The sequence below is a fragment of the Colobus angolensis genome, unplaced genomic scaffold (assembly GCF_000951035.1).
Source record: "Colobus angolensis palliatus isolate OR3802 unplaced genomic scaffold, Cang.pa_1.0 Scaffold312, whole genome shotgun sequence".
Classification (NCBI taxonomy): domain Eukaryota; kingdom Metazoa; phylum Chordata; class Mammalia; order Primates; family Cercopithecidae; genus Colobus; species Colobus angolensis.
In genome coordinates, this window is record NW_012116400.1 from 426,460 (window position 1) to 449,470 (window position 23,011).

General features: G+C 36.4%; 1 protein-coding gene across 3 annotated transcripts in view; it reads right to left on the reverse strand.

The window, feature by feature from the left end:
* Positions 1–21,329, reverse strand: part of POLI (polymerase (DNA directed) iota) — a 26,163-nt gene extending 4,834 nt beyond the window's left edge. Inside the window, exons 1-8 of one of the 3 annotated variants that reach the window (XM_011950990.1) lie at positions 20,775–21,028; positions 18,954–19,079; positions 16,310–16,474; positions 11,829–11,981; positions 8,882–9,118; positions 6,793–6,971; positions 5,747–5,838; positions 2,364–2,494 (exon numbers count right to left, since the gene is read on the reverse strand). In XM_011950990.1, the coding sequence (XP_011806380.1) occupies positions 2,364–2,494; positions 5,747–5,838; positions 6,793–6,971; positions 8,882–9,118; positions 11,829–11,981; positions 16,310–16,474; positions 18,954–19,079; positions 20,775–20,886 (1,195 nt within the window). In that variant the 5' untranslated portion in view covers positions 20,887–21,028. Of the gene's footprint in view, positions 1–2,363; positions 2,495–5,746; positions 5,839–6,792; positions 6,972–8,881; positions 9,119–11,828; positions 11,982–16,309; positions 16,475–18,953; positions 19,080–20,407 lie in introns of all 3 variants that reach the window. The other 2 variants (XM_011950991.1, XM_011950992.1) reach the window with 2 other exon arrangements.
* Positions 21,330–23,011: the final 1,682 nt, after the last annotated feature.

Here is a 23,011-nt window from a genome sequence, read left to right on the forward strand (position 1 = left end):
ATCCAGTTTCAGCTTTCTACTTACGGCTAGCCAATTTTCCCAGCACCATTTATTAAATAGGGAATCCTTTCCCCATTTCTTGTTTTTGTCAGGTTTGTCAAAGATCATCAGATAGTTGTAGATGTGTGGTTATTTCTGAGGCCTCTGTTCTGTTCCATTGGTCTATACATCTGTTTTAGTACCAGCACCATGCTGTTTTGGTTACTATAGCCTTGCAGTATAATTTGAAGTCAGGTAGAGTGATGCCTCCAGCTTTGTTCTTTTTGCTTAGGATTGTGTTGGCTATGTGGGCTCTTTTTTGGTTCCATATGAAATTTAAAGTATTTTTTTCCAATTCTGTGAAGAAAGTCAGTGGTAGCTTGATGGGGATAGCACTGAATCTATAAATTACTTTGGGCAGTATGGGAAAATGGCCTAAATATTTTAAGTCCTCTCCAACCCATACACTTATCCACTGGCAGAGGCAGATAGCTTCCAGACTGTAGTGTTTGAGCAGAACCTTTGCCAAACATTGGGTAACCATGAAACTATACAGACATGGGCAACTTCCCAGAAGCCAATATTAAAATAAAAATTTGAATGAAAAAAAAAAAAAAGAAAGAACACGGAGCAGAGAAATCAGTGGCTACAGAATCCAGGGGAGGTAGATTCTGCAGATTACATTCAGACAAGTTACCTAAAAGTACAAGAAAGAAAAAAGAAAAAATTCTACAAGAAAAAATTTTAAATCTACAGTTGCTATAATACATTATCTATGAGGTCTAGTTTTCAATAAAATAGTTCAAAACATGCAAAGAAACAGGAAAGTGTGATACATATTTGGGGTAAAAGCAGTTAACATAAATTGACTTTGAGGTGGACTTAGCAAAGACTTCAAATTCATTATTATAGATATGTCCAAAGAATTAAAGACAACCGTGTTTAAAGAATTAAAGTAAAATATAATGAGTACAAAAAAAGGAGAATCTCGATAAAGAAACAAAACCAGACATAAAAACAAAAGACAAACAGAAATTCTAGAGTTAAAAAGTACAGTAACCAAAACCAACAAATCACTACAGGGGCAACGGCAGTAATGAGATGACAAATGAATCAGAGACCTTAAAGGCAGCTCAATACAGATTATCTACTTTGTAAGAAAGAACAGAAAAAAAAAGATTGCAGAAAAATAAACAGAGCACCAGAGACCATCATAGGGTGGAATCGGTGTAAGGATAAACATATAGACCAATGAAACAAGAAAGTCAGGAAATAAACTCTTATATTTATGGTCAATTAATTTTTGACAAAGATGCCATGGTAATTCAGTGGGTGAAGAATAATCTTTGACAAATGATGCAGGAACAACTGGATACCCACATGCAAAGCAAAGAATTAAGACCCTTACCATATACCACACATAAAAAATTAACTCAAAATGGACATAAACATAAAGCTTAAAAACTATAAAACTTCAAACAGAAAACAGAGTATCTGTGACCTCTGAGTTAGGCAAAGAATTTTTACATATAACACCAAAAACACTATCCATAAAAGAAAAACCACACTACTATATACCGCTAGAACAACTATAATCGAAGACACTGACAATACAAATATTGGCAAAAATATGAAAAACTGGAACCTTCATATATTGTTGATGAAAATGTAAATTATTACATGAACTTTGGAAAAAGTTGGCAGTTTCTTAAACAGTTCATGTTACCATATGATCCAGCAATTCCACTCCTTAAAATCTACCCAAGATAAAGGAAAACATATGCATATGCCCATCCAATGACTTGCACTTAAATGTTCTTCAAAATGGAAACAATCTAAATGCCCATAAAGACTCATGCTATCAGTTATCACAGTTTTGTTCTCTTTGAACTTGGAAAACATTCTTAAATGACTCTTTACTTATCTATTTAAAAACCAGGCCAGGTGCAGTGGTTCATGCCCATAATCCCAGCACTGTGGGAGGCTGAGGCAGAAGGATTGCTTGAGCTCAGGAGTTTGAGACCTTGTCTATCCTAAATGTCAAAAAAGTTAGCCAGGCCTGGTAGCATGCACCTACTGTCCCAGCTACCCGGGAGGCTGGGGTAGAAGAATTGTTTGAGCCTGGGAGACGAAGGCTGCAGTCAGCTATCACAGCACCACTGCACTTCAGCCTTGGTGCAGAGCAAGACCTTGTCTCAAAAAATAAATAAATAAATAAACAAACAACAAAGTTTTCTGGTGAAAATTCCTGATAGAATAAAAGCATTTAATTGCTTGCTAATTCCCTGTGAAGACCCTCCATTTTTGGAGCATATTTCTAGTTCAAAGTTGGCTTATTTAAGAGTTCAACCTGCTAATGAAACTGTTGGAAAACCAGTTCATACCTGTCCCTAACTTCTGAATTACATGTGATGGAATAGGGCACTGACGACTCTCACGACCATAGTGCTTCTCAGAGGAATACCGACGGATTATTAATCTTACTGTATGAGGCTTCCTTCCATCTTGGCATACTCTAAAAATAAAGAGAAAGTGGAAATAAAGAATTAGAAAAGTATTACCTTTGTAAATTATGTAACACCTCATTTATCTAAAGGTGCCAGATTTTGTTAAATATAACAATTATACATATAGTAGATAACAAAATAGTAAGCAATAAAGGTCCCTGAGTATCCAAATAATCATCGCAAAGTCTATGCACTAAAACTCTGAATGTTTAGATGTCAAGCTCTCAGGCCTCACTCAGAATTGAGTGCTGTCAGAAATAGAAGACATATAAGATATAATCATAACAAGCTGTTTTATAATACAAATCCAAAACAAAACTAAAAGCAATGAATTTTTTTTTTCAAGATGGAGTCTTGCTCTGTTGCCCAGGCTGGAGTGTGGTGGCACAATCTCAGCTCACTGCAACCTCCACTTCCCAGGTTCAAGCAGTTTTCTTGCCTCAACCTCCTGAGTAGCTGGGACTACAGGCACGTGTGACCACGCCTGGCTAATTTTTGTATTTTTGGTAGAGAGGTGGTTTTGTCATGTTGGCCAGGCTGCTCTCGAACTCCTGACCTCAGGTGATCCCCTACCTCAGCCTCCCAAAATGCTGGGATTACAGAGGTAAGTCACCACACCTAGCCAAAAGGCAGCAAATTAAAATCAGCAGGAAATTTAAAAAACTGAATCATTCACTAACAAAAGCAAGTAAGTGAAAAATAACAAAATAAGTTTTTTCAAACTTTTTTCTTATGAGATTACCAAAAAAGATTTTTTTTTTTACAAAATGAGATTACTTTTGTTAAAGAGTAATCACTATTACCATTATATGATAGCTTATTAGAGCAATATCTTCAAAGATCATATACTATATTTAGTATATAATTAATATACAATATGTGTACATGCATTTTTAAAAAGAGTTTCCTCCAATTGTCTTGGTTTTGGTGTTGAAACAAAGGTTTTAATTATATGACAAATTCACTTAAGAAGTACAAAACCTAATTACCGGAAAAAATGTCATTAAAGTATAACATTTCCCCTTTTATACACATGGCAATGCATATAAAACCAAATCTCGACATAAAATGCAAATATTGCATATTGTTAAACACACTCAACTTGAACATTCTGATCTGAAAAAAAGAGTTTTGGGCCAGGCACGGTGGTTCATACCTGTAATCTCAACACTTTGGGAAGTTCAGGTGGGAGGATCACTTGAGCCCAGGAGTTCAAGACCAGCCTGGGCAACATAGCGAGACCTCATCTACAAAAATTTAAAAATTAGCTAGGCTTTATGGCAGGTGCTTTCCCAGCTACTCTGGAGGCTGAGGTGGGAGGATTGCTTGAGCCCAGGAGGCTGAGGCTGCAGTGAGCTGTGACTGCACTATTGCATTCCAGCCTGGGTGACAGAGCAAGACCCTATCGCAAAAAAATAAAAAATAAAATAGTTCTGTATTAAATAATTTTTTTCTATCTCTTATTGCTTTGTGACAAAACTTCTCGATGGCTGCTTGACTAGAATAATAAAATACCTTAAATGGCTACTAGTTTAAATATCTTCCAGTTAAACATGTTCTATTAATTATGCAATTCAAAGAGTATGATATGCTAATTAAGACACATTAGAAAAAGGCTGAATCATAAGCAATATTAAACTAGTGCCTAGAGGATGGATTAAAAATAATACGGTTTTTACATTTCTTACATACCTATAGTATTAATCATAACATACTCTAGAGAAAACAAAAGTAATTATACACAAATATACAAACACACTCCTGTAATTTTTTTTTTTGCAAGTCACTTAGATGGTGTTATAATTCAGTCACTGAAATAAGGGCCCACGGTGTGGGAGAAAAGGAGCTGGCAAACAGAAATACAGATAAATGGTTAATTTCACAGGTTTTGTATTTCACAGGTTTAGAGCACCTGGTCTCACTTCTGGGTTGACTCTTCAAATAAGAGAACCTGTAAAACTTATACTTCTTGTGGTTTTTCTATGTGAAGAACTGTCTCCAAATGTTAGGCATTTCAGAGTAGTCTTCTATTTAGCTGAAGCAAATGACCCAGTTTCACTAGCATACGCGCAGGCCCAGCCTGAGTCATATCACTGGAGCCCAGTCATACAGCCAGCCCCAGCTGCATGCAGCCAACAATGAGCTGCATGGCTCTGCTCAAGACATTTGAGCGCCACGTTGCATGCAACAGCAAACTTGGAGGAAATTTCACTTCATCAGTTTTCTCAGACTTAGAATCATCCAAAAACCATTTTCTCTAAATACAGTTAGTCCTCCTAGAATCATTAGAGAAGCACACCTACTCTAAACTGTTAGAGCCCTGAAACCACAATTTGAGAAATTTCTAACAAGAAAAGCAGAAACAAAGAATGGGAAGAAAACAGATAATACTTGTCTGTGGAATATGGAATATTGAGAAATACATGTATAATGACAAGGAGCACCAAAAAATTAAATTTCCTTTGTAGTTTATCTTGTGCTACTCATATATTTATAACCCCAGGTGATACTCTTCACATACAGATCAGAAACCCTGCACACACCTGCAGTCACTCACCCTGCTCACACATAGCCCTAGCTAGCCATTCTTTCCTTCAACTCCATTTTATTTTACAGTCTGAGGCAAAAGAGATACAAGGGTTCTTCTGCTTCTTCCTTCACTGTTACTTTAATAATTTCCTATCTGCAACAATCACAGATTTATATAGCTGTTCCTGTATCAGGAGTTTTAGAATTATGACAGTATTATTCCTCTTTGCATTTTTTCCTTCTTAATGAAATGCAAGTAACTATTAGCAGAGATAAATGGTTAATTTCACACATTTTGTATTTCGCATGTATTTGTATTTAGCATGGTACTAACTTAATGAAATTCAAGTAACTATTAGGTTGAAGGCAAAGGCTTTGCAATTGCCACAGGGAAAAATTAAAACAACTTCTTCTCACCTGAAGACTAGAATAAGTCTAAGAATGTTAGAAATATCCATAAAACCCCTTTAGGTAACCATCTCCAACTTTAGATCCATAGGACAATCACACTGTTACTAGAATTAAGACCAATGAATTAAATTTAGGTAAGAGCCCCTATTACCATCTTTACAATAGTTTGTAATGCAGAGAAATCACATGATGAATTATTTTTACATTGTTTAGTCTCCAGATAATCTGTCAGTTCCAAGATGGAACATCAAATATTCTTTCTATATACCGTATACAGAATGAATACATAGGATGACTTGGCAAAATGGATTGAAAATCACCTGTTTAAAAGACTAGCAAGTAGTTCTTCAATCTTATTTTTAGCTTCAACTTCGGATGAACATTTTTTAAATGAATCTTCTTCACTAAACGACTATCAAAGAAGCATAAATAAGGATTAGTGCAAACTCTAAGAATTATATCTAATTATTATCAGTGTATAGTCAAATAAATATTCAATACATTCTTTACTAACTTACCTCTTGTCCTTAGTTTCAGCCATTTAGTTCACTTTTATATTAACTGTTTTTTATCTGCAAGCTACTGTACTCACTAGAAAGTTAATATCAAATATTACTAAATTAACAGTTAATATAAAACAGTTAATAAAAAATAATTCAAAGTTAAGAAAACTCTAAAGCTCTAGTACCAACTCCAAGCTTTATTGTATGATTATGGCAAGACTTCTTAATCACCTAGGACTTGAATCTAAGTTTATCCTTGGACAAACTTAGACTTATATCCTTGGACTATATCCTTGCACCAGTATATGGTCCTCAAGTTATTTAACCTTTCTAAAGTACAGTATCCTCATCTTGAGAGAGAGAGAGAATGGAAGGAAGGAAGGAAAGAAGAAAGGTAAGAATGAATGGACAAACAACAGTACTACCTATCTTGATGCTTTGTTGTGAAGATTAAATGGACTAATGTATTTCAAGCACTCAGTAAAGTGCTTGACCCAGAGCAAAAAAATCAGTCAATGTTAACTAGGTGATTATACCTTTCCCATTTGCTAAATCACTGGACTACTCTGAAAACAAGATTTTTAAAAGATTAAAATATTTTGCCTCATATATCCATTATAGGCTATTAAGTTGCACTGTCTTCAATCATAGTCGCTAACTTAAGATATCAAAATATCAATGCTTAAGATTCAATTTAAGAATACTTATTAATCCAATCTATTAATAATAAATCAGCCTTCTAATAGGAAAGAGATCACATACTAAGCAAACTAGAATAGTAAGAACAAGGTACCGTAACTAGAAATCTTTATCTCAAATAATGTGATAACCAGTACTTAATTAAAATAAATATCATCATGTACCTGAGGTGGTCCTGAGGGTATCACAGGGGAGTTATCCTCTCCAAAACTGAGCTTCTGGATACGCTGAGCAAGTGAAATTCCTAATTCTTTTTCTAAAATTTTGGATGAAAAGGTTTGGAGATCATGCACACTATTGATACCCAGTGCTTCAAGACATTTGGCAGTTTTATAGCCAATACCTAAATAAAAAGAAGTGCATACAAAGTTAAAAATAGCTTTTCTCCTTAAAACAAAGCTAATTAAAATATTATAAATATATCAATCATATCTTTAAATTCTATAATTTACACAGTAGTTCCCCCTTATCCACAGGGGATACATTCTAAGACCTTCAGTGGATACCTGAAACCATGGACAGTATCAAACCCTATATAGATACAGTACTGTTTGTTCCATTACATATATACCTATGATAAAGTTTAATTTATAAATTAGGCACAGTAAGAGGTTAACAATAATAATAAAACAGAACTACAACAATATACTATATACAAGTTATGTGAATGTGGTCTCTGCCTCTCTCTCTCAAAATATCTTAGTATTTTCAAACCACAGTTGACTGCAGGTAATAGAAATTGTGAAAAATGAAACTGCAGATAATGGGGGACTACTGTATTTTGCAAAGATCAAACTCCATTGCAAACTAGGTTGCTGTTCTTCCACTCAGGGCTCCTGAATTATATGCATCTCTTTGAAGTCTTCACAAAATGCAGTAAAATAAAATGAATTCAGAGACAGTCAATAAATGCTGTCTTACTAAAATAAAAATTTTACTACCTGTTATGTAAAATTCCAGAAATATTCAGAATCATGATTATTATTAATGTACAAAAAGGCTGCCACTAGAGCAATTAAAATGAATTAAGTGTACATATTAGGTAAACTAACTGGTTCCTATATGCACCACCACACATTTATCCATAAGTCATATCTAACATTTACCATCCAGAATACAGCTATGAGCCAGAAAGCAAACAAACAAAAAATCTTGCTAGCAAAACAAAGTTCTTGCACTAAAATTCAGTCATACTTTATCCACAAGAGAAAACACTCAGGCCATTTAGTGTCTCCTTATTCTTTTCATTTAAAAATAATAATTCCACAGTTATCTGGTTTTCTTGCACAGGAAAGCCTAAGTTGGAGGAGACGGCTGTGTAGGGGCAATTATGAGAGTGACAGATTTTTCACACAAAAATAAAAGAAGGTTGGCAATTTGGCAATAAGTGAGAAAGCAGAAAGCCTGTTAAAAAAAAAAAAAAAAAAGATACAAGAACTCAAAAGTAAAGCCAGGTAATAATGTTTTGCACCAGTATATAGTCCTCAATTTATTACAACCTGACATTGTTCTTCAGAAGGCAGAACCAAAGTCATCCACAAAATTTCAAATTATAGTTATACTATACTAAGGAAGGCAAGGCAGTGTATAATACATTTTGGAATCACACAAGTATCAGTTAAAAATGTGAAGTTTGACATCTAAGTTTCAGAGGTATTAGAAATTCACTTCCACAGAACTCTTTTATAATATCTTATTCCCCAGCAATACCACAGAAATGTAGTTCAACATATCCATTATCAATGGTCTATTTGATCTGCAAAGAAACAAACTTGCACCATGACCTAAATAGGTCACCAAACTCCTCATGGAAATCAGTTTCCTCATCTTTAAACTGAGGAACTTGGCCTAGATGTTTTGGAAAGTCCATTGTAGCCTTAATATTTTATATATAATCCCAAAAGAGACTTAGTAAAAGACAAACTCCCCTCTCTAGAGGCAATGTACAGTATAAGAGTATGACCCAGGGACTGGAAATAAAGACCATGTATTTCTAGGCTATAACTTTTATGACCATATTCTAACTATCCAAAGTAGATAAAATAAGAAAAGTACTTTCACATATTTCTTAATCCAAATTTGCTTCAGAAAACATTATGGTTTTTGTTAGTTTTTTCCAGGAACCAAGTATACACATACATGCACACACTCACATACACCTCTACCTAAGAATTAATTACACTGTACCTATAATTTTAAAATTAAAGAAATATAATAAGACATATATGTACTTTTCAAAGATATTTGTCTTACCAGGTATTTCCTTTATGTGAGTCAAACTATGAATAAGATGTTGACAACTTTCCGGTAATAAGACTGTTTGTTGATTTGGTTTAAAGACACCAGAAACTAATTTTGCCAACAGTTTATTAGAAGCCACTCCAGCACAGCCAGTGAGCCCCAAGTGATTATACATGGCTTCCCGCATCTCTGCTGCAATCTGAGATCCAATAAGTAGTCTGATGTGCAAGATGTCATGCAGGTTTATAGCTTTAAAAACAACAAATGTCATTCAAAGTCACAAGAAAAACTTTAATTTTCTTTTTTACAAAATAATTTTTAAAAGGTAGAGGGCTTAGTCTATATCCAACCACCACCACCACCACCACCACCACCTGGTATGGTTGCGATGTTTGTCCCCTCCAAACCTCATGTTGTAATTTGATCCCTAATGTTGGAGGTGGGGTCAAAGGAGAGGTGTTGGGATCACAGGGGTGGATCCCTCATGAACAGATTAATGCCCTCCCTCAGGGATGAGTAAGTTTCTCACTGTATTAGCTCCAGAGACAGCTGGTTGTTAAAAGAGCCTGGCACCTCCCCCAGCCCCCGCTTCCTCTCTCACCATGTGATCTCTGTACACACTGGCTCCCCTTTGCCTTCCACCATGAAGGGAAACAGCCTGAGACCCTCACCAGATGCAGAGGCCTAATCTTGACTTTTCCAGTCACAAGAATCATGAACCAAATGAACCTTTTTTTCTTTGTAAATTACTGAGTCTCAGGTATTCTGTTAAAGCAACACTAAATGGACTAAGAGACCACTGCCACCCTGTTATCCACTTGACTAATCTCTTTCATGCTTCATAGGAATACTGTAAACAAATTCAATAAGCAAATTCCAACGGCCTGTGATAGTGACTGTATACTAGGAGTGCTTAATAATTAACACATTATGAAAACTGATCTCATAAAAACATTCCTACTGACATTAACAAAACTTTTACTCATATTTACCTGTAAGTAAGCATAAAAGTACTATTATACAACAAGAAAGCTAACATTATGCTTTAAAGATCTAAATCTTAACCATGCACTAACTATATATGCTGCTGAAAACAATCTCTGACCTATACATAGTTTTAGAGCTCTTTTATAAAAACTATAAGAAAATTATATAAAAATAAATTTGCTTTAGGTGTTAAACAGTGTTGGAATTCCATGAAACCATCCTAACCTCAAAGAGATTCACACTAGAAGTATTTAGAGATGAAATGTCAGGATGTCTGCCATTTGCTTCCAAATAGCTCATCAACCAACCAAGCGATCCATAGAGAGGACAAGAGAAAGCAAATGTGGCAAAATAACTAGTTTATCTATAAGAAAGGACATAATGAGCTGGGCGCAGTGGCTCACGCCTGTAATCCTGGCACTTTGTTTGGGAGGCCAAGGCAAGCAGATCACCTGAGGTTAGGAGTTCAAGACCAGCCTGGCCAACATGGTGAAACCCCATCTCTACTACAAATTAAAAAATTAGCCGGTGTGGTGGCACGTGCCTGTAGTCCCAGCTAGTTGGGAGGCTGAGGCACGAGAATCGCTTGAACCCAGGAGGTGGAGGTTGCAGTGAGCCGAGATTGTACCACTGCATTCTGGCCTGGGCGACGGAGTGAGACTCTGTCTCAAAAAAAAAAAAAAAAAAAAAGACGTGTGAAAGATGAAGAATTAATCAATAATTCCACATTTCCTTTTTGGGATATAAAACCTAGCTCTCTATAATTTACTCTAATCAATAAAATCCAAGTTTGCTTTAAAAATTATATAGAAATATATCTGAAATACTCTTGCTACTTAGCTCTTGTAAGTTACAAATGAGCACAAGTACAAAAGATACATGAAAAGCTCCATATATTACAGAAACTGTAGTTTTACCACTTTTCTTCTGTGGAGAACTATTCTGTAGACTGATGTCTAGTTCTCAAAAAAGAGGATAAGAGGAAATGCATGGGGAGGCTTAAGAGCAAAAGGGTCAGACAAGTCTTACACAACAGCAGAGTAACTTGTCTTGTATGTGGTATGATAAGGGAGTCACCCGCAGAGTCATAAGATGTCTGAAAGCCTAATTAGATATTCACTGGTGCTTACTACAGCTTATTTTCAAATGTAAATATCCCTGGAAACACTATCAGTCATTCATATCTTAACACACAAAGGAGACAAACCATTCTGCTTTCTTGCTAACTTTGACAAAGATTATTTATAAATAAACAGATTAAATAGGAGCTTAGAGAAGATTCTGGCACATGGCAGATAAGCCTGGACAACATTCCAAAAGTGCTAACTTGGGAAGTCAGAGAGCAACATGAGGGTCTCAGGGGAATCGAAGGCAACATGTAAAAGACACATCAAAGGCAAATCTAGCCTACCTGAAAATTCTGCTTAGAGACTGTCTTAGAATAATCAAAAATTATTCCAAAAAGCATATTAAGAAGCCAACTCTTGCAACTTAAGAATGACCTAAAGAGGTATGGCTTTTTGTTTCTTTAAGAGATGGGATCTTGCTCTGCTGCCCAGGCTGGACTCAAACTCCTGGGTTCAAGCAATCCTCTCAGCTCAATCTCCCAAACAGCTGGGACTACAGGGGCGCTCCACTGTGCCCAGCTGGGTATAGCTTTCTAAAACGGGAACAGATGCACTGTGTCAGACGAAAACTCTGCGCAGATGAATGCTCTGTGAAGATGAACAGAAACAAAGGTCTGTGCAAATGAAAAGTGCACAGAGCATTGAGCTACATGTCATCAAAATCTTAATACTTATTATGGAATAGCAATACCTAATTTTAGCTGTTCTAGACAGAGTACTGACTAAGTATAACTATATCTCCAACAAAAGTCATGAATCTTTCAAAATCACACAGCAAATTCACTGAACATTAAGAAATGTATGTACTTTTAGTTAGTAGGTAGAATCAATAAGAACCCACTCACACTGATTATTGTACACATGACCCGACACAGTCACCGCAGAAAGTTCGTCACTTTGCAGCTGCTGTAGTCTCTTCTCAACCATTTCTGTTAGATCCACAAAATTTTCATCAAATCCAAGTCTCTCAACAACTGGACTAAATTCTTCCAGTAATTCTAAATTGAAATAATATTGGAGCACAGATGTAAATGAAGTTATAACTAGGATAAATTTAACTATATAGTGCTTAAAAATATATCAAATTTATTGTTAAAGGTTTTATATACATCCATAGTTCCATAATATCTTTAATAAAGCCCTCAGTTAACTGACTTTTTTTTCTGTACCACATCTTGAGTAGAGGCAATATTTTCCAAAAAGTCTAAAAATGGCATTCCTAGGGCAGTTATTCATGGCTATATATTTAGCTCAATCTTCTACACCTATAATTTTTGTATCTGTAGTACATTAAATATCAATGCTTACAGTAAATTGGTGACCTATAGGCTGCTCAGGAAAGTTAAAAACAAGTAATGGTATATTTTAGCTATATTTTCCCCAAGAGTTTAAAAGAGGCAAAACAAAATAACATAAAAATTTCCAGTTATTACTGAAGAAAACAGAAAGTCAGTCAACTTTCAAAATATACTACAACACGGTATTTTTATTAGCCCAAGCATATTCCTTAGGACAGAGAGGCAGAGATGAACCACAACTTACAGGCATTCAAATGCCCAGCATCTAGCACAATTATCTAGTCCTTAAGTCAAATGTTTACTAGACTGAGCTGAACCAAAATTCAAATTAAATTCAAAAAAAACTATCAATTTTCATATATTAACATTGAGACTAACAACTTAAAAATCATTGAGAAAGTTTTTCACTTCCCTCTGAATCACGTTCTACTGACACCAGCTGGATAAGAAAAAACAAATGCAAGTCTCTTAGTATACAAAAATGCATAGATTCTTAAGGTCATATAATCTCAAGCTCAGAAATAAAAGGACTATGTCATTCCACATAGATCACGTTTTTTCACAATTACCAAAAGTGCTTTTTTGTTTTGTTGATGTCAACACTGACAATGTAAGGGGAAACCAATAAAGATAACAACATGACATGGTAAACACCAAAAATCACTCCTGAGAAAACCATTACCTAAAGAAAACTATTACCTCCTTTCAGGACAGACTGACAATATGTCTAATCATAGAAAATCATTGTTTTGCATTTCCTTCATCAATTTCTGCAATTTATTTTCTAAAGTATACACCTGATATGCAAAGTAACATGTAGAAAACAAAAGAGTATCAAAAGAATGCTACATAAGAAAAATAAAGGATAAGTTTTTAAGTACTAAATAGAAAAACAAGTTAAATACAGAATCATGCACGAAGCTGGTGGATCACTAAATACTGACTGATTTTAGGTCACAGAACAAATCCCTAATTATTCCATTCCTGAAGGTTTTTGTTGTTGCTGTAGTTTTAATGAGACAGGGTCTCACTCTGTTGCCCAGGCTGGAGTGGAGTAGCACACCACAGCTCACTACAGCCTTTACTTCCTGGGCCCAAGCAATCCTCCTACCTCAGCCTCTGGGACTACAGGCACATGCTAACCACCCAGCTAACTTTTTTTTTTTTTTTTTTTAACTTTTGTAGAGGCAGGGTCTTGCTATGTTATGCTGCCCATGCTGGCCTCACATGATCCCCCCACCACAGTCTCTCAAAGTGTTGGGGTTACAGGCATAAGCCACCATGCCCAGCCTCCATTGTAACCTCTTTCTTGGTATCAACTCCATAAGAAAGATACATTTATTACACATATAGGGCCCAAAAGAGGAGTCTGTAATTAGAGGAAAAAAACTACCTTGAAGAAAGGTATATATGCAGTAGCATAAAAATATGAAATAAATAATAAGGTTATATATTATAAACAGGTCAGAGATAAATACAGTAAGGGCCTACATTGGCTATGTTCCTACTTCAACTCAGAAAAATACTGTGAGAAAAACTGAAAATAACTTTTCAAAAAAAAAAACATTTTTCAAAAAAAATGACACAAAAAGTACCAAGTACTTAGAAAAAGATGAGCAACGCAAATAAAAAACAGGTGCAAGTGAATAGGTTAACAGAAAAGATACATAAATGATCAAAAATATATGAAAAAATGCTCAATCTTACTCATGGAAAACTGCAAATCAAAACAATGATTTACTCTTCTTCGACTATCAGGCAAAGATTTTTAAATCTAACACTCTCGTATATACTAGCAATATGTTGCGGCAATCTCATATGTAACATATCCAAACATTTAAATGCAAATCATGTTTGATCCAACAGTTCACTTCTAGGAACTTACCTTATGGAAATCCCCTTAAAAGTATGCCAACATTTCTATACGAAAATGTCTAAGAGCAAAAATCTGGTAACAGCCTAATAATCCATCACTATGCAGGGAAACCATATAACTTACCATCCAAAACAAGACTTTTTTTTAGTGAAAGAAGGTGCATTTACTAATTATGTAGCAACAACAGGCATAAAGTTGGACATACTGTCTTCGTATCACTGAAGAACTGGTTAAATAAATATGGACTAAATACAATGAAATACTGTGCAGGCATTAAAGAGAGTGAGGAAGATCTCTGTGAATGACATGGAAGATCATTGAGCTCAAAGGCAAGCTACAGAATTGTATGTATTATATAATCACTTCTGTGTACACTAAAACTCAAGTTTTTATTTTTTCTCCACAGGGAAAGTTCTAAAAAGTAAAGTTTTAATATTTAGACACAATTTTGCATAATAAAAGAAGTGATATCCAGGAGTATAATCTTGTCTTTTCTGCTTCACTATCCCTTCTTCCTTCCTCCCATTTCAGCACTACGCCTTTCCCACCACAAGTTAACCAATGTTAAAAACCTGTAATATACCCTCTAATGTTTCTCTTCTTGTTCATATGTAGACATACACATATATATGAGAGGAGGCATTTAGGCCATCATTTTACACTTTTGGAAAAACATGATACATCATTTTGTACCTTGCCTTTTATTCACTCAACAAGGCCTATCTCCATCAGTCAAATAGTATTGCACCAATGCATTCTTTTTAATGGCTATATAATATCCATCATACAGATGTCTTAGTTTATTTGGCTATTCCTCTTGATGGACATTTTTCCTTCCATATATTTGACAATCATAAGCCATGCTACGATAAACATTGTTGTACATATGTCTTTATGTACTTGTGGTTCTCCTTTTTTTAAGAGACAAGAGTCTCACTCTGTCAGGCACACGCAGGCTGGAATGCAGTGACACAATCATGGCTCACTGCAGTCTCGAGCTCCTGGGCTGAAGCAATCCTCCTACCTCAGCATCCAAAAGTGCTGGGATTACAGGTATGAGTCACAATGCCCGGTCTCATGATTTTATTTCTATTTGATAAACTCCCAGCAATGATCTCACTGGATGGAATAACATTTATCTTTAAACTCAGTAAGTGTTCCTGATACTTTTTCTCACATTCCTTTTAATTTTGGGCAAGTGTGATGGATATAAAATATCTTACTAATTCAAATTTCCTTGGCCACTAATGAATTTGAGCATTTTTTCCTTATAATTGTTAGACACTGGGTTAGGTTCTTCTTGTCAACTGCCTATTCATATTCTTTGTCCTTTTTTATTAGGTTTCTTTTTCCTGTTAATTTCTAAGAGCTCTTTGTATATTACAGACATTTAATCCAGTCATCTGAAAATTGCTATGATAAAAGAAAAACAAAAAAAAGTAAAAAAGACAAATAATTACAAAGCTGATCATTATACATTTGTACACTATATATTAATTGAGGTTTTTGCAATTAAAAGTAATTGTGAAAGCCATAATTACTTTTGCACCAATCTACTATATTTCTAATGTGCCAGTACACACTCATTTTCATTTTTCCTGTAATTTACTATAACACTAAGATTTAAATCCAAACCTTAGCATGGGAAAGTTTAGCTACATTGTAATATTTAGTATATATAAAAAACCTAAGAAAATATTAATATAGCCAATATTTTTATTAATATTTCATAAATCAATTTTTAATTATGCTGATCAAAAGTTACAGAAGCCTCTTTCAATGATCATGAATGCATTAGAAAACAACATTATTTCTTCATAATTCATTTAAACTTAAAATTTTAAAGACCTGGCATCTTTTACAGTATAGTTTCCCATTTTCTCACTTTTAAACTTTGTTTTCCATTTTTCCCTACTATATAAACATCAATCATAACAGAGTTAAAATTACTTCCAACTATACATCTTCTTAAAAATACTATTCACAGCATAGTTATCCTTTTACATAATTTTTAAAGTTGACAAGACCCAAAATAAGAAGTTATTAGGAAAAAGCATCTTATGTTATTTTTACATTTATTAAAAAATTCATGTAATGAACAGGCATCCTACATAAAAATTAATGCTAAAAGTACATTGCTTATCATTTGTACCTGTAACCTTATAAGACATTTCTCTGTAGCGGGTCAGGTCTTCTCCATTAACTAATACCAGCTGTGGACACTTTTCTTTTGCATCTCTGACATTCATAAGTTTCTTAACTCCAAGTTTCCTAGCTTCATAGTTGCAAGTAACCACCAAATATTTCTGTTGAACCCCTATAAAAAATATTTTAGGAGAAACCCAAGCACAATTGAAGAAACATTTAAAGACATTATTAATTCCATATTACATTTGTCTAAGTTGTAAGACAATCAGTTCTGATAAGAAGCAAAAGCCCTGTCGCAAAAAAACACAGCCTCCATAAATCAAATTTCTATAATGCAGAAACATTAGGTTTTCAAGCTATCTCCTAATTATGAATTATAATATACCAATGTATTATTTTTCCATACCCCACTTTTAATCTCTGGTTGTTTTGTCTCCTTGAAGAAGGAAAGTTATTATTAAATAACAAAACACTGAATAACACAGAATTACAAGTTAGATGACAGATCAATTATTCATATACAAAAGGCAATCTGTGTATTACATTTCTCAAATTTAGTAAAAATGAACCTAAATCGATATATTCTATGGAATCTTCAGTGATAAGATACAAACCAAATCTCTCTAGGATTTTTTTCCCAGACAATATAAAAGCAGATTAATTTATATTGCCATATAATAGGGCATGTTCTACCAAAAAAAAAACAGATGAAAATAATTGAGTACAACTAAATACTGGTTGCTGCTAGAAAAACTCAACTTCTCTTCTGAGTAATTTGCTAATATAAAGCAATATAAAATATAATATGTATATAAAATATATAAAACAAGTGCCGGGCTACAGCAATTTTTAGGGATCTAATAGTTACCTATTACTTATTAAACTTTTCTATCAAAAATGATTAAATTAAGATCATTTATTTACAGACTGCATAAAAAGTTCTAGTTTATTGGTGACTCAAGAGTGCTACAAATTATTTGCTCTTCTCTTTTTATACAAGTTTACTACTTGCTTACCACTGTAAGAGTAATGTTCACCTAAAATATGTAAAATACAAACATGTAGAAAAAAAGGTTATGTCCATTTCTCTATTAGACATTGTTTCTAAAATTTTGATGTCATAAACAAGGCAAAGAAATGTTATTTTTATATAAAGTTTTTTCATATATCAGGTAATGCCCAAAATATAATTATGGAACCAAAGGTAGAAGTAATTTTAGACTCCTCAGTGAACTATTTAAAAAAATCAGATTGGTAGATTTCTTAACTAAAAAAGGAGTTTTTAAATACAGCATTACATTATATGGCCTCATCACTGCATGTCACCAGCCTGAGTTTGTCATATATTTGTTGAGTATAAATGAAAGACTACTGGTCGGGAACGGTGACTCTCGCCTGTAGTCCCAGCACTTTGGGAGGCTAAGGCAGGTGGATTGCCTGAGTTCAGGAGTACGAGACCACCCAGGGCAACATGGTGAAACCCCGTCTCTACTAAAAACACGAAAAAATTAACCGAGTGTGGTGGCGCACACCTCTAGTCCCAGCTACTTGGAAGACTGAGACAGGACAATCACCTGAGACCCAGAGGCAAAGGTTGCAGTGAGCCAAGATCGCACCACTGCATTCCAGCTTGGGCTGGAGAAAGAACCCATCTCAACAACAACAACAAAAAAAAATGAAAGACTACTGTAGTTTTCCCCAAAAAATGTGGAGCATTCACATCCCTCACTTCCCAATAATCATTCATTTGTACTTACACTTTTTTTTATTAAGCATTATCCACAGAACATCTTATATCACAGTGCTACTACTTAGAAATGCCTTCAGGAGAAAAAACTTAAGTCCCATGATTCTAACTTCTTGGCACCCTTTAGGAAAGTTTTTAAGATCCTAGACTCACCTTGGCATAGCAAAAACTAGTCACCCCTTTGTTCTTCAGTAAAGCAGCTAGGCTGGATTGGGATTTATTAAGCCAAAGTGGGCACAAAAGGGTAGCAGCAAGTGAAGCAAAACTGTTCTTTATGCTTATACTAAAGGAAGAATCTTTCCTGCATGCATGAAAATCTCTCTATCTTTCTCAATTTAAAATATGAATAATAAAAATGATAAAACAAGCCAGCATATCAACAATATCCAATATAAAATTTATTTTGGCTTTTATTTAAAAAGCTGCTTATGTTTTATGGAAAGTTTGCTGTCTTAGTAAAGCTTAGGTTTATGTTCAAAATCCAACTAGTTTGTTAGACGTTACACAATTTAAGAGTTAATTTCAGAAAGGGGAGGACAGATGAACACTTCCACTAAAATGTAATAAGAGGTTGTTTTTTGAGAGGAAAGCCTGTAAAATTTCAAATACTGAGAAAAAGAAATCTGCCCAGCAAACTAAGCTACTAACCAGCAGAGAAAAGTAAAATTTATTCTGCTTTCTCTTCATTTGTTCTGCCAACTACACTATTCTCAGATTCACCACTTATTAAATGAGGCTTGCAAAATTTACACTTGGTAGTGAAGCAAAAATGACCAGCTATAAAGCACTGTAAGAACTGCTTCCAAAATCTTTCTTAATAAGGTTAATAAATCAGTATATAATGAGCATGAGTTGCTAATCTAATCACTATGCAATAAAAATATTATAAATGTACAATTACCTAAAGGTTTGTCTTTTAGCTCTGGATTTGAGCTCATTTCTACTTGTGCATAAAAGCAATCCAGATCCACATGTACTATGACTCTGGATGAAGAATTTCGTGTGGGCAACACTTGATCACGAACTCCTGCACAATATGCAAAGAAATAAAAAGAAGTTCAGGATGCTTATTATCTCTGACCAACTCACAGTTCCTTAAAACATGGTACCTGTGAAGGAAGAATGCAGAGCGATGTTAGTTTTTTCCTGGATTATGTGTGAAAGCATCCAAATTACAAAGACATGAAACTCTACTTAGAGTAGGGTTTTCAGTCCTCTTAATTACTGTTTCTTTGCGCACTGCATTTTTCTCAGGAGAGTAAAAAGTTTGAGGGGAAAAAATGTGATAAATAATGGATGATGCAAGAGCTGATACTATCACCTGGAAGTTTATAGTAGCTTTTAGTGTAAACCAGGAGGGGTAGAAAATTTGAAATGACATTGGTTTTCACACAACTTGAAAATTATTCTAAGCAGCATGCTCTTACATTTAAAATGACAACAACAAAAACTGAAATACAAAATAGCAAAAGACAACCAGTGAGTACCAGTGTGGGCTATTTTCAGCTCCCATGACAGCAGGATTACCTGGTTTAATGCTAAATCGCCAGTGCCTAAAACAGTGTCTAGGACATAACAGACCATCAATAAATATTCACTAAATTGAAAGACTGAACAGTTCGTTGAATTTAAAAAGTTGTTAGGTCATGAGCAGGGGAGGGAATGACAGAGGCGACTCCTTCTCTCAACACTGGCTAAAAACAAGACAGACAAAATACAATACAGTATTCTTGTTGGGATCCTGGAACAGAAAATGAACATTAGCAGAAAAACTGGTAAAATCTGAATAAAGCGTGTAGTTCGGTTAACAGCATTATACCAATGTTAATTTCCTAGTTTTGACAAATGTACTGAGTTTATGTCAACACTAGGGGGATCTAGCTCCACAACTTTCAGGTAAACCTAAAGCTGTTCCAAAACTTAAAAGGCCAGGCACGATGGTTAACTCCTGTAATCCCAACATTTTCGAAGCTGACGTGGAAGGATCGCTTGTGGCTGGAGTTTGAAACCAGCCTGGACAACACAGCTACACCTGATCTAAAAAAAATTTGAAAATTAGCCAGGTGTGGTGGCACGTGCCTGTTGTCCCAGCTACTCGGGAGGGAGAGGCTGAGGCAGAGGATCACTTGAGCCCAGGGGTTTGAGGCTGCTAGGAGACCTTGTCTCTAAATTAATGAATGAAAGAAAACCAACAGGAAATGAGAACCGGTGCCTTTGCATCCAGGCCCTGAGGTGGGCGGTACAAGGTAAAGACCAGAGCCGGAAGTGGGTCACCAGAGACGTGACCACAGCGGACCTGACTCCGCCTAGGTTCTAAGCCATCCCTTCCTGCCAGGACTGAGAATCGGGTCCCACCTTCTGCCAAATAAGCGACAAGGTCCTCAACTTCTCCAAACTTAAAAGGCCCAGAAGCCTCTGCAGTTGTCGTCTGGCTGGCTGAGGAATTCCCGCCCCACCTGGTCCCTCACAGAGGACGATGCAGATGCACCCTCGACACGCATTTGTAGTGTGGACACGCCCCACCCTACTCCTACTGGGTGAAGCCATTCCTCTGGAGGTACCCGCCGCGTAACACGAGGCAGGAGGAGGCAGCCCTCTTTTAGACCGGCAGAGCGGGGCGGGGACGGTCGCGCCCCAGTGGAGAGCCGCCCGGAGCGTCCGCCAGCCCCACCCTTCTTATTTACACCCAAGGAGGCCGCTGGCTCCTCTGGCTGAGGCGCACCCTGCGAGCTGGCTGCCGCCCCCACGTCCGCCAGTTCCATGGCCCAGGCCTCGGTGTCGCCCTCGTCGTCGCCGCCGCCTTCCTCCTCCGGCTCCACCCCCAGCTTCTCCATCCCGCCGCTGCGTACCGCAGCGCTACTTCCGGCCGCTTCCGCTTGGTCTCCAGGGAAACCGGGGGCGACAGTCTCCTGCCGCTCCGTACGTCGCGCCTGCGCAGTCGTGGCCTACCAGCCTGTTGCCCAGAGTGACGCGCATGCTAGGGTATCGCAGAGGTCCAAGTGCAGGAGTTTTTTCCCGCCTGGTGGAGGCCGGAAGCGGAGAGATTGAAAGCACAAGTGACTATTCTTTTTATTTTTATTTTTTTGAGACGGAGTTTCGCTCTTGTTGTCCAGGCTGGAGTGCAATGACGCAATACCTGTTCACTGCAACCTCTGCCCCCCGGATTCAAGCGATTCTCCAGCCTCAGCCTCCCAAGTAGCTGGGATTAACAGACATGCGCCATCACGCCCAGCTAATTTTTCGTATTTAATAGAGACGAAGTTTTGCCATGTTGGTCGGGCTGAGCCACCCACCTAGGCTTCCCAAAGTGCTGGGATCACAGGCGTGAGCCACTGCCCCGGCCTAACTTTTTTTTATTTCTTGAAAGCTTTGGAATGAGGCCCACATCACAAATTTTAACTTTTTATCTTTGTTCTGTTCGGCTGTTAGCAAAATTGCAAATCCCTAGACCTGAGTGATTAATGTGATGGGGTGGGAAAGTATAAATAATAGTAAGAGAGAGGTGGCCTTGTAAACTCATATGATTAGCAACTATGTTAAGGTTTGCTGTGTTTTGTTTGTTGTTTTATTTAAATACACTGTGACGAATTCAACCGCAGAATTTTTAACATCAAAACTGAATAGGATTTGATACGTGAGTGTTGCAGTCAGACAAAATCTCCAATCCAGACTCTCCATCATGCTATGTGACTTTGGGCAGGTTACATAACTGCTGTGAGCTTCAGTTGCTCTACTGTTAAAAAAAAAAAAAGTATTGAGATTGAATGAATGGATAAAAGCTACCATATACTGTAATATTCTAATGTATATAAAACATGTGGCACATAGGAAGTGCTCAGTAAATGTCAATTCTCCTTGCCTTCTATTAGGATGCCATGTGTGCACATGTGTTGGTGTGGTGTGTGTATATTTTACAGTAGATGAAATTTGGAAATTCCTCCCTGTCTGTATGTAAGTATATATACTATATGTGTATAAATATCCATATTCACAAATGTAGTTTGTTTTTTGTATGATTCTACTTCTTATCAAATAAAATTTTAGAACCTTGAGAAACCCTTTAAAGCAGCCATTCCCAACCTTTTTGGCACCAGGGACTGGTTTCATAGAAGACAATTTTTCCACAGATGGAAGGCAGGGGGATGGTTTTGGATGATTCAAGTGCATTACATTTATTGTGCACTTTATTTCTATTATTATTACATTTTAATAGATAATGAAGTAGAATCAGTGGGAGCCCTGAGCGTGTTTTCCTGCAACTAGACTGCCCCATCCGGGGTGATGGGAGACTGATAGATCATCAGGCATTAGATTCTCATAAGAATCATGCAACCTAGATCCCTCGCGTGCGAGTTCACAATAGCGTTTGGTCTCCTGTGAGAATCTAATGCCGCTGCTGATCTAACAAGAAGCCGCACTCAGGCAGTCATGCCGGCAATGGAGAGTGGCTGTAAATACAGATGATGGTACACTCCCGGGCCCGCTACTCACCTCCTGCTGTGCGGCATGGTTCTTAACAGGTGAGGGACTGGTTCTGGTCCGTGGCCTGGGGATTGGGGACCCCGCTTTAAAGGATATGTTGATGCATCCATAAAGAAAAAGGAATAACAAACAGAGCTGGGTCTCAGTGGTTTGGAAACGAAATGTTCCTCTTTGCATATTTAATTCTTAAACATATAGACCAGTTCTTTCAGTCTCATATCTAGGTTATAAATTAGCTATTCAGAGAGCTATGCTGCTATCTTTGTGAATGCTGTTTGGTAAATCTAGATAGTTGTTTGGTGGTTTTTCATTTTATTTATTTATTTATTTATTTATTTATTTATTTATTTATTTAGAGACAGAGTCTCAGTCTGTCTCCCAGGCTGGAGTGCAGTGGTGCGATCTGGGCTTACTGCACCCTCTGCCTCCTGTGTTCAAATGATTCTCCTGCCTCAGCCACCTGAGTAGCTGGGATTA